We start from the raw sequence: 12,021 nt of genomic DNA on the forward strand, positions 1-12,021 counted from the left end.
GTGATCCCATTTCATAGTTCTACATTCAAGATTCAAGATTTTACCTGCCTGGTCTGCCAGGTGGGCCAGAAATCCACTCGTCTAAAGTCAGTTTTTACTTGTACCTATACGGATTGTTTTTATTTATTAGAAGTTATCAAATGACTTCAAAAACTAAAGTTTACTGTAAGGTTTAATATTTGTATCTGTATATTATAACAGGGATGCAGTGTGTCATAGATGCAAAGCAACATACATTCTTGAATATTGAAAATTATGACATTCCCTTCTTTTCTCCCCACAGATGGACTCCTGAACTGTGAATGTGTAAGTGAAACAATGACAGGACAGGCTATAGCAGATGTTTTGCATCTAAAAACCCAATGAAATCATTCAAATCAAAATTGCACCTGATGTGCTGTCAGCCCTGCCGAGAGTAATCATTGTACAGCATGCTCAGTATCAAAGTTGACGAGTGCTGTCCAACTTGCCAGATTAGGCAAGAGAGTTGCTAGATGTACTAGCCCAGTGTGGAATTAAGTCTGAAAGTCTAACACAGTTTTCATATACTGTTCAGATCTAATATTTAGATTGGAGCTGCAAGTTTTAAAACTTTCAAGTTCTGTCATTTGGCCCTTATAGCCTGGTGAGTTGAAATGGTTAATTGTGAATGTACTAAGGAGTGTAAAATACATTTCTGGATTGCTGTTTAAATGTGTCTTTGACAGAAGGAAAGTTGAATGGTCATTATCATGGGACAAGGTTTAGAAATGCTTCACATGTAAATTCCTTAACATTATAAAATTCCTAGGTAATAAATTTCAGGATGCTCTTAGGAGAACTTCCATAAAGTTAGAGGATACAATGTAACCGCTTAATCTTAATGGTCAAAATCAAAGCATCAGAGGCCGAAATATTTTGAATCCTAGTATAATTTATCGTCTGTTACGGGCTTGGTATAATAATATCATCAGGGTTTTATTTATCCAAACTTTTGACAGCTTCCATTAGAACCACAAACAAGGATTCAAGTCAAGTTCATAGGCCAAGTATACTCTTTGAAATAAATAAGCCATATGTACAATCATTGGAGTGCCCCTTTAAACTGGTGTGACTTATCGTCAGCCCAATGTGAGATGTGAGAAATGCATAGATTGTGGTTTCCAGTGTGTCAATCATAGGATATTATCTGGGTGTAAAAAGCAAGATTTTATAATTAAAAATCTCAATCATTGTTGTATTCAATTAATGACCCCCCCAAAAACAGAAACGGCTTTGGTAATTAATATTAGCAAGCAGCGCTTTCACCACCCGTCTTCTTTCTATAGTTGTTTCCGACATATAGCTGAATATACACTATTACATTCTACATCATGTCAAGTTGGCAAATTGCCTGTTCCTTGTTTTCTCCACTCTGGGTCCCTGTAGATTTCAGCTACTCCGGTGCTCCAATGATTAATGGAAGTGCCCTCAGACTTTCTCAGATAGTCTCATCTCAGTGTGCACTGCTGCTGCTCCGTCTGACCCAACCCCCAGTCTATATGCAACCCTCTCCTTTGCTTTACCCCTTCTCTTTCTGTCATCCCTCCCGCCCTTCTTCCCTGTCTCTGAATACAATCTCTCCCCACCCTTCCAGTGACTGGGCCATCGGTTTTGCCTCTTCTGAATTGCTGTAGGTTGGAGCTTTGTCACTCTGGCAGCTGCTGTATTGTCTTTTGGAATGGTGCATATGGCACGTGGACAGGGAAGTGGGTCTGTGAGGACACTGTCTGGCTCCAGCACAGATGAGCTGCTGATCATTTCATTTGGTGAAACAGACATTATGCATTGCACTCACCAATCACCTGACAAGTATACATTACACAGGGTGGCTCTTTACTTGCCTGTTTTGACATCTGACTAATTTTGAAATTGTGGGTGTGTGCATGTTTGCATGCACGTGAGACTCAAGATTGGGAGGTGAGTTGTCAGTTAGCCTAAACGGTTTGCATGAAGTCTTAAAATGTTAGCAATATCCACTCACATTCAAACAGCCACCTCTCACTTGCCCAATAATTTGCTCAATTTCTATCTCTTGGGTCATAAACGGTATTTCAAAAGTCTAGCGCTGCTTTTGCAGGGTTAAGAGGCGGCATTGTCGGGTGAGTGGGATGATTAGTGCAGAGTAAACAGGGCCTCTGTATCTCACATCTGTTTCATGAGATTGTTGACTTGTGATTCCTGCATGATAGCTACATGTTTCCTCATTTTAACCCCATACAGAGAGATCCCTCTTCCTTTTTGCATTTTATTGACATTATGCTTATGAAACAGCAATTACCAGCTCTTCTGTATTTACCTGGCCAACTGAGAACTAAATTTTTATGTATGTGAATTATTCATATCATATTTATGTCTCTTTATCTGACTGAGCTAAAAGTATACGGCTGCATTCATATCCAAAGCAGATTATTATCAGAAATAATTAACTTCACTTGATTTAAAACAGCATGTACTTCCTGCCACCAGTGCAGTGTGGCCACTGTAGAGTCATCAACATCCTAACTTGAGGCTGCTCTGCTACAGGAAGGCTCAATGGGTGGGCTCACTCTTTTGCACACTTTCTGTCACACTCTCTGTTGCTTTCTATGATCACCTCAGTTTTCTTTCACTGCCTCACTTTAACTATTACACTACCATGAGCTGTACAATGGGCAGCCCCTGCCCTGATGCACATTGTTGATGACACAGTGGACATACTAATTAACTCAATTTACAGAGTAGGATATTTTTATATGCCTTTGTGATTATGATGAGGTACAAAATTGCTCACTTATAAGTTAAAGTGGCCACAGGGAACACACATTTTACTTCACTTGATATATGTTTAAAAAGTTTCACAATTTATTTATTCATTTTAATTTAACTTATTTCACTTTGTTTGACTGAAGCTTATTTTGTATCTTAGTAGACAAGCAACATAATGAATACAAGTAGTATGGAGTGCAGATAAGGGAGTCCTTAAATTGGTGGGGGAAGGCATATTCAAGATCACTCTGAGGGAAGAGAGTGAGTGGGGGTGGGGCATGATGAGATGGACGGAGGAATAGACAGGAAGGGGGTGGGGTGTTAAAGGTGTAACAGAGAGAGAGGGGAGAGCAAGAACCTCAAGCTATTGATGGGAAAAGAGGGGAGGGGTGGAATGAGCAAGCGCGTAGGAGTGAGAGAGGGAGGGAGGGAGGGTGTGTGGGCTGAGGCTCCCCTGAATGAGGAAGCAGCAGAGCCATTTTTACTGTTGAGTAACTGCATGCTGCTCTCCCTGTGCTAGAGAGAGGGTGAGAGAGTGAGCTAGAGGAATAAAGTGCTCCTCCTGGATCTTATCGGATCCCTCTCTCCCCTCTCTCGCCTTCCCCTCTCCTCCTTGTACACCTCTTGGTTGTGGCTTGTCTCCATTTAAGTTGGGGAGGCCCTGGAGAGGACACACAATGGAGCGAAGAGCCTGTGGCAACTGGGCCGTTGTACTGCTGAGAGGGGGATGGGGTAGAGAGAGGACCGGTTCACACAGCTAACACAGCCTGCCGGCTGTAGGCTTCCTCAGCCTTTCCTCCCTGCCTGGACACACTGTTTCCAGGCTGGGGCCTTTTTTTGTAAAACAGCAACCCTCAAACCCAGCTTGGACTACACTAAGGATTACTCACTGTGTTTTGTGGGATTTACGGACACATACTGGAGCCTGAAGATTAAATCCTTCGTGTGTTTTGGTTAAGAGAGGAGGAAGAACAAACTTCGACATACATTTTTTTGTACCCGTCTTTCGGTTTTTGATTTCTTTTTCTGTTTATTGGAGTTCATAAATGGATTACAAGATGCATGCCAAGTCAAATGATTTACTGGATTTTCAAAAACTGGATGCCCTTCTGGAAAAAATTGCCCATTCAGTCTCTGTGAAAAGGTAAAATTGTCTACTTAGGTACACTCCACTAAGTTTGCAGATATTGAACAAAGTCACATCAGTCTTTTTTACAATTTGAATATCTTCAATCTAAATACACAGTCAAACTCTGAGGAGAAAGTTAATTTAAAGTCAGCCTGGAGTAATGGATCTTGGGACCATCATGTGGGTAGCGCTATCTCTAGTTTTCCAGGCCCAGCACAACAATCCCATTTAGATTTTGTTCTGTGTTTTGTCAAGAATTATATTGTTACCCAGATTTGATTCAGAACCCACGAACCTACCTCCTGATGGGAGAAGGGGGTGTGGGGGAAGGGGGACTTCAGAGGAAGAAGGGGGTTTTTGTGTGTGGGTGTGTGGCAGTAGTAGAAATGTCTCCTGATTCTTGGCAGAGTTTGGCTTGCTTATCCCTACCAGCTGGACGTTGAGCCCGAGAGAGCTGGCATGACTCTGGGCTTTTCCTGGTATAATGTGCTTGACTCATGGTTAATCTATTTGAGTCAGTTTGTGAGTCATACAGTTGATGCTTGGAATCAATACTGGCAGAACTACTTCAATTTTGTCACATTGTGATGAGTGACAGGAAACAACAATTATTGTTTGATTTGATCATATCTGGCTTATGTACATATAGAGCAGATGTAAACAAAGCTGTAGAACCCCAGTTGTACTTCTCCTGCATTTAACTATAAACACTCAAGTGGCACAGTTCATATTTGGTGATTATTGAATTGCTAAGCTTTCAAAACTAGGATCTGGAACCATCCAGAATAAAAATAGAGTACATAGGCCAAGAAGTGGAATGTTACCATAGAAACCACAGGAACATTTGTTTTTCAGAGAGTAGCAGAGTTTCAGAGGTTCTCAAGACAAGCAATTGAATTGGCTACATGTTTAATTTATATTGATATATTACTGACGTTCACTGGCAGTAATCAGACACTGTATGGTTCTGAGAAATGTTGTTGTTTATGTACATTAATGCAGATTGTTTGCCAAATTGGCGCTTTGTTGTGCAACTGTGGATGATTTAGATGGAATCATAACATGATGTAACACTGATAATATTCTTTTTTAATTAGAAATTACATAAATGGCAGATTTTGATACAACACTTGGAGGTTAGTAGATACATTATTGATTTTGCTGGATAAAGCAGAAGTTGCAGTGTCCTTCTGTAGGAATGCACATTTTAAGCTTAACTTGAGCTGTATCAGAATCCCAGGGACTTAATTAATGAATTGCCTTGATTAAAGTTTTATTCACTTAATTCACTTCGTTTTGTGGTTTGAGTAAACTGCTGCTTAAACAAATAAATGGAAAATATTCAAAAGATGAAATGCATTAGTTGCTTTATTACAGAGCATAACATGCCAAGACACATAAGCTGTGTTTACATAGAGCCTAATATTCCAATTTTAATTGGTTTAAAAGCTCAATAAAAAAATAAAAAAACAAAAAAAAACATGCACCATATGTACACCTTAACAACAACGACATTTCAATCAATTGCACAAGGGAAGTTAAAAACTTTTCCTAAAAAAAAAGTCCCATTAAAACAATAATAAACTTTTTTTCTGCTTGCATTCTTTTTGTACCCACCATCTTGATGTTAGTACGTTTCTCCACTTACCAAAGATGGCGGCTTATAAGGTCTGTGGCTAACCACTGTCCATAGTTTTTTTAGCCATTTTCACTTAAGTGCTTATTTCCTTATCACACACTTTTTCCCACACCAGGAGATTGTCTATGACATACTATGTGTATTTGAATGTATCTGCAATATCAACAAAGGAGTGGAAAGCAATATACAAGCAGGCATAAATTGTGTATTAATGCAGTGTCATCAATATGCTGACTTGCCCACTTTGAATTTGTAAGAGGGAGCTGGCAGGGTTAAATTTGCCAAGTGATTCCATGAACACTGCCTTTTCCAGCTTCTGTCTTGGGTGCCAGCACTTTTGTGGAGAGAATTTCTCCATATGCAGCATTGTTGCAGAGTATTTCTCCTCACTTGCTAGTAGTCTCTTGTCATTATAGAAACTGGAAACAATATGGCTAATGGAAAAATATGTATTACAGTAGTAGGATATACCTAAAGTGAGCTTAATTAAATTTAGCGTGAACTTCTTGAACAACATTACTAGCCGTTTTTATACTGGGCAATTTGGCCATCCTTTTTGCGGCTAGGTGCGTGGATTTAGTTAAAGGGCAGTAAATTGGGCATCTGTTTTGGTCTGCTAATTTGCCACCTTGGAGGGTACATTTATTTCTGCCTTCATTGCTATCTAAATCCGAGTCATCAACGTGCCAGCAGTTGCGTTAGATGGACGGAGGTGTCGATGACATGCACTATCGTGCGACCCACAGCCGGGTAGTTTTAAAACCAGGAAACAGCTGATCACAGCAGTCAGTTCATCACTTCATCTGCGGACATCAAGATGAGCAACTGGACAGCCGCTGATATCCGGGAGATGCTAGCATCTCCTCACTCTCTGTAGCTCTTTGGTTGTGGCCACTTGTCATAGCTGCAAGCTACAAACGGTCGCTACTTTCAAATTAAAAGCCCCCTGCTAAGAACCCACTTCTAAACTCCAATTGGGTGCAATGTAAAGCTCTTATTTTTAGGACAAATTTGTTGTCACTGTTAACTGCCCAGCTTCGTGCTTTACGTCACATCACATGTTTACACCTACTCCAGCGACGGCCAAATGGGGGCTTTTGGAAAAGGAGGAATATTACACCTCCCTTTTAGAAAGACAAGGTGGCACATTGCAGCCTTTAACTTGCAGCAAATGTGCCGCCTTTTCTATCTAAGTGGGGCTACTGTAGACAAGCTGGTCTGGTCTGATTGGCAACTGCAGAGCCCTGAAGAGATCTTAAAAAGAATGTAATGGGATGTTCCTCAAACATTGATCAGTCAGTTTACAGGAAAACCTAAAACAGAAACAGTTTAAAACAACAAACACCAATATTCAACAAATTAAAACATTATTAGAATCAATGTATTGAGTATTGGTATCAATGTATTGTTGAATTTTGGTAGACACAGAGGCATTGGAGTAAAGGCGTTTTTTTTTTTATGAAAGTGAAAAGACTGGTGAATATGCCTGGAGTGGTGTTCTTGGCCTTGTCACTATGGTTTCATTAATAATGTATTCCTTTGCTTTTAGCACAAACACAGGCCGTCATTCTGACACTTAGTGAGGGCCTCAAGTGGAATCTGCAGGCCTACAGTTTTGCCTGAAATCGACCCCCACCCTCATACATGAATGATTAATAGTTTACTTTAATGGGGGATGCAGACATGTTTTGCTGTTTCTCTCACTTGTAGGACAGTCACTGTGATGGTGTATACAGAATTTTGTGGTGTGGGATGTGCTTCCCCCACCCTAGTAACCAGAGCCATTTCCTCCCCAGAAAACATTCCACAGCAGTCTTCAGTGATGTATGTCCAGGTCGAAGGTCAACTGTTATTCCAGAGCTGAGAGCAATGTAGGACATGCAGCAACAGGAAGTGGACCTCTTGATTGATCTCTGTGTGGGATTCTGCAGACTAACCAATTAACATATATTTTAAAAAAAAACCCAATTGTGTTATTGATTAATGTCAGTGTTTTGTATAATGAGTTAAATAATCAATTATTTCGTCAAAAAAACCCAAAAAACTATAGAGACAAACATTCAGTAGCATTATTATAAAAACTAAAAAGGCTCTGCAGGTTCCCTTTCCAAATATTTTTTCATCATCTGGTGTACTGTTTTGATATTTTTACACAGAACAAAATTATTCCTTAAACTCCTGCACACTGTTCTACACACTTAAGATTAGGAATATATTTTGATAAGTGTTTCGGTACAAAGCCCAGATAACCTGATGATGCAGATGTAGTCTTCCCTAACTCCATCTGTCAACAAATATTTTATGTTTCAGTAAGTTATTACACAATACTTGCATATTATTATAACAGTTTCAAAGAGTATCCCTATGCTCTTTGGCTGGCGTTTCTCAAAAGAGTATCTCACAAAACTGGTATTTGTCAGGTTAGCCAAGTGCCTTAATTTATCATTGAAGTAAGTCATGCTCTTGATAAGTTAACATGTTACAAGGTGATTGAAGTATACAATCTGATTGCTAAAACCTGTCTTCCTTTTAATGAGGGGTTGTCTTGCAATATTCTTCATAATGTGTTTTTGATGGATGAACAGCAGGACATGAACAGGCAGATCACAAAATGTCTTGGTGAGTTGGAGCTTTCATGTCTGTTCATGCCTATTGGAAGTACTGCCTCTTTAGGTCAATGCATGTGGTTCAAATGCTTGACTCCTACAAGAGGTGTCGTTCATGCACTCTCATTTATTGCATCTGCTTCGGTGTTTCCAGAATTTTGTTTACACTTGTTGTTGCAGTGCTCTAATGTCAATGACTCTAGCTGTGAGTGTGCTTGTAGGTGATGTTAATGAGCTGTTGAGGACCATCTGGCAGTATTTGTGCGTGTCTGTGTGCAATGAGACTTGGCTTCATGCAGATCTGAAGCCAAGCTGGACCACGCTCATTGTGACTACCTCCTTTGAATATGTCTTTGCGCAAGACGTCTGATAGTACTGACTCGTGTGTTGAAAATGTTTAAGTGCCCCCACTCATCTGTACTGTAACTGAGTATTTGATTCAGTATATGATTCAGTTGTACAAAATATTTCCATAAACATTTTCCCTCCAGCTTTTGCCAAAAAGTCAGAATCCCTCCAGATTCTTTAGCAGTGATACAGAATACATCTCCAAATGAAGACATCCTATGACATTCCAAGACATCTCAGCATCAGCACTGATTAGAGGATCTTCTTTTTTTCAATTTACTAGTAGCAGTGTTTTGGTAGAATTATTTAGATCCCACTGTATCCATCACATTCATGTTGTAATTTTCATGAAGGGCTCTTTGCAGTTGACAAAGTCCAAGAAACCATAAGTAAGGCAAAGTGGGAGACAGAGGATCAAAGCATCCAGATCTGTATTCGTCGTTAGAGATGGGTAAAAATATTGATTCATCAAAGCATTGCAATATGATTACCCAATTCAGTATCGATTCAGAAAATCCTCTGAATCGATTCAGGCAAGCAGTGGCCCCCGACCACCTGCTGTCCCTCGCCAGACGCCTTTAGGTTCCCACCTCCAGCAGCTGGAAGCGCCACGCCCGCAACCTCGCTCAAGGGTCGGAGGGTGATGTGCCACGGAAACACCGTCAGAGCTGCGGAGGCTGGTAGCCGATGTCTGACACACCATTCTTTTGGAGACTGTAAACTCCCAACACAGCCGGTCCCACCCTGGCCGCTGCACTGTGCGCCCAGGGATAGCACTCTCCTTTGGGAGAGAGGAGGGACAGTGTCAACGTTTTACCCCCTCGCGTCTAGCTGGAGGGCGGAGGGACCTCCGTTATGTCTATGTTTATGTCAGACAAAAATGTACCATGCAGTTCCAGAAACAATGGCACTTTCTCAGCTTATATGGTTGCACTATTTTACAACTTAACACATCGTGTGCCTTTGTTTACATTTTAATTCGAGCTAGAACTTCTTAGAGGTAAGCATTTTTTTTTTTTAATTTAAAAATTATCTACAGGTACTTTGATTATTAAATGTGTATTACTACTTATTACTGGATCGATATCAAAGCATTTAAATCAATATTGAATCGAACTGATATTGAATCGAATTGCGACCTAAGGAATCGAAATCGAAATCGAATCAAATCGTGAGGTTCTTAACACTACCCAGCCCTAGTTGTCATCATCAAATTATGCAGTGCCTACCTTACTCCTACATTTTTGCTTAAAGAGATATGCCTCATATTGGTTTTACATGTTGGTGTTCATCAGTAGTTTGCTGTGAGAAAGGTACATATGCTATTAAACTTCTACCTCATTAAAGTAATTTGCTCGCTCATCGCATTTCAGGCTGTAATCAACATTGCACTTCTTTTAAATTCTTAAAATAACTTACAAATAAATACAGATCTTATAGTAATTTAAAAGATATTGGATTATTTGATTAAAAAAATCCTTTTGCTTAATCATGAAATAATACTAAATATAATAACTAAACCCTCCTTTTTTACAGTTCCCATGACAAGCTTGTCATGTTGACAGTGAAAGCAGGTTATCTAAGGTCATCTTCTATCAGACTTACTCAGGATTTGTCCAAATGTTGTCATTCTAGTTTTGCTAGGACGGCTATTTTTGTGTAACCTGATGCTCCACATTTTTGTTACACAGAACTATTTGGAAATGTGTCCCTGTAAACTGTTTGGAAATGAGTGAGCAGTTTAAAAAAATACTTTGCAAATGATTGGATGACCCATCATAGGTTAATTTCAAACAATGGAACATACTGCATGACGCAGTAGGAAAGTGCTACCAGTGTTCTGAAGTCAGGAAATGAGTGAAAAAAAATCTTTTTCATTAAGAAAAGCATTCAGTGCCCTCCCTTGTTTTGTTTTTCTTTGATGAAGAAATTCTCGTCTCATTGTTTTTGAATGAAAAGTTCCTTCTCTCTTGTCATACCTAAACCATGGCTATAGCTGCTGGTAACTCATCAAGGTATGTTCATTGGTTCAGCCACTGTGATTCAGCCACAAGCACATATACACTGATATCTACTTATATATTATTAATTTAGGAAGTTCTTCAATTCCCTAAAGGGCATTTGGCTTTCTTCAGCCTAGCTCATTGTAGGTGCTTGTAGAGGACACAAATTTTAGTTCCCATGGTTTACTCACAGGTGCTTTGAATGGGCAAATGTTCAGGTAAATTACTTCCGTGGCAAGTTGGAAAGATGTTTTGAGTTGCCTGCTTTGGAGGCAAACAATATTTTAAGTTAACAATCATTAAGGAGACCTACATTTTACTTGTAATTTTCATGGCACACCAGGTCATCACAATGTTCCTTTTTCCAGAAATCACTTGCGCATCAGAAATGGTGACACATGTAAGTCTAACTTCAGCTTACCACCACAGTTAGTGCCAAATGTAGTTTTAGTGAGATTTACTATGGTTTAAAGCCTGTTGTACCAGTGGTCACATCTCAGCTTGTGGTGGCACATGCTTCTTTAACGGTGGATAAAAAGCACCTTCTGTCATTCACTGCTGCCTGTCACAATGTAATAATTTATTTTTCCTTTAATGTTAATACAGTGGGGGCATGTCAGCTGTAATTGTTTTTGTTCATTTTGTCCTTTCCAGCACAATGCCACACACAGGATGATTTATTAGATATGGGAAATGGCAGTTTTTAAGGATTGTTTAGGCTTTAGGCTTAACAGTGCAAGACTGCAGGTGTCACTGAAGGCCATCAGACTACAGCTGGTTAGCCTAAGATATTTTATTTGTTTATTCTATTTGTTTAGCTAGTTCAGCAAAACTTTGAAGTATTTTTAGTTGAGCTTTATTGAGCTGAAAATGAGCTATGGACTCAAATATGCATATTTGTACCCTGGGCCAAGACAAGTTCTGTTCATGTTTATTTTGGCATTATTTATTTCTGTTTGCTTCTAGCCACAAAAATACCATCTGTGTTGGACCAGTACTGTTTCTTTTCATGTGTTGTCATTCAACATATTGGTCATTTAGTCAGATACTCCACTGTGTTTGAGTGCCTTGGGGCGGCCAAGGCAGTGATCATGTGGTGTACAAACTGTTTCCTTATTCTCAGAGAGTGACTCATCAAGAATGTGATTAGTCACAGATCTATACAGTGGTGTGTGTTTATCTTTAAGGCCCTGTTGTGGGGGTGGATTTCAGTGTGCGAGACATGAAGACTAACATGTCTCTATTAGAGACTTGAATACACAACCTTGTGATCAGTGCTTTTCCCCCCCACATCATCGTTGTTCCACAGTCTATTTTTAGTAAAGCATTTTGCGATTAATATTGGACCGTGTTGTTGTCTTAACAGCCTTTGAGTGTATCTTGAGTGTAATGTCCCTGACTGCCTTAGGAGGACATAATGTAGGACTGAGTGCTGTGTAGTGGAACACACAGTCCCTCATCTGCCAGATGACGCTTACTCCCCGCCACCCTCCATCCACCCCTGTCCGCCCACATCCCTAAACACTCCCA

At 39.9% G+C, this 12,021-nt stretch overlaps 1 protein-coding gene across 4 annotated transcripts in view; it reads left to right on the plus strand.

Annotated features, from left to right (window-relative positions):
• brd4 (bromodomain containing 4) overlaps window positions 1-12,021 on the plus strand; it is a 28,253-nt gene that overhangs the window by 2,603 nt on the left and 13,629 nt on the right. For 2 of the 4 annotated variants that reach the window (XM_037090297.1, XM_037090299.1), the window contains exon 1: window positions 3,254-3,910. In XM_037090297.1, coding sequence (XP_036946192.1) covers window positions 3,813-3,910 — 98 coding nt within the window. In that variant the 5' untranslated portion in view covers window positions 3,254-3,812. Of the gene's footprint in view, window positions 1-283; window positions 307-3,253; window positions 3,911-12,021 lie in introns of those variants that run through there. The other 2 variants (XM_037090300.1, XM_037090298.1) reach the window with 2 other exon arrangements.

The sequence above is a fragment of the Acanthopagrus latus genome, chromosome 23 (assembly GCF_904848185.1).
Source record: "Acanthopagrus latus isolate v.2019 chromosome 23, fAcaLat1.1, whole genome shotgun sequence".
In the NCBI taxonomy this organism is placed as follows: domain Eukaryota; kingdom Metazoa; phylum Chordata; class Actinopteri; order Spariformes; family Sparidae; genus Acanthopagrus; species Acanthopagrus latus.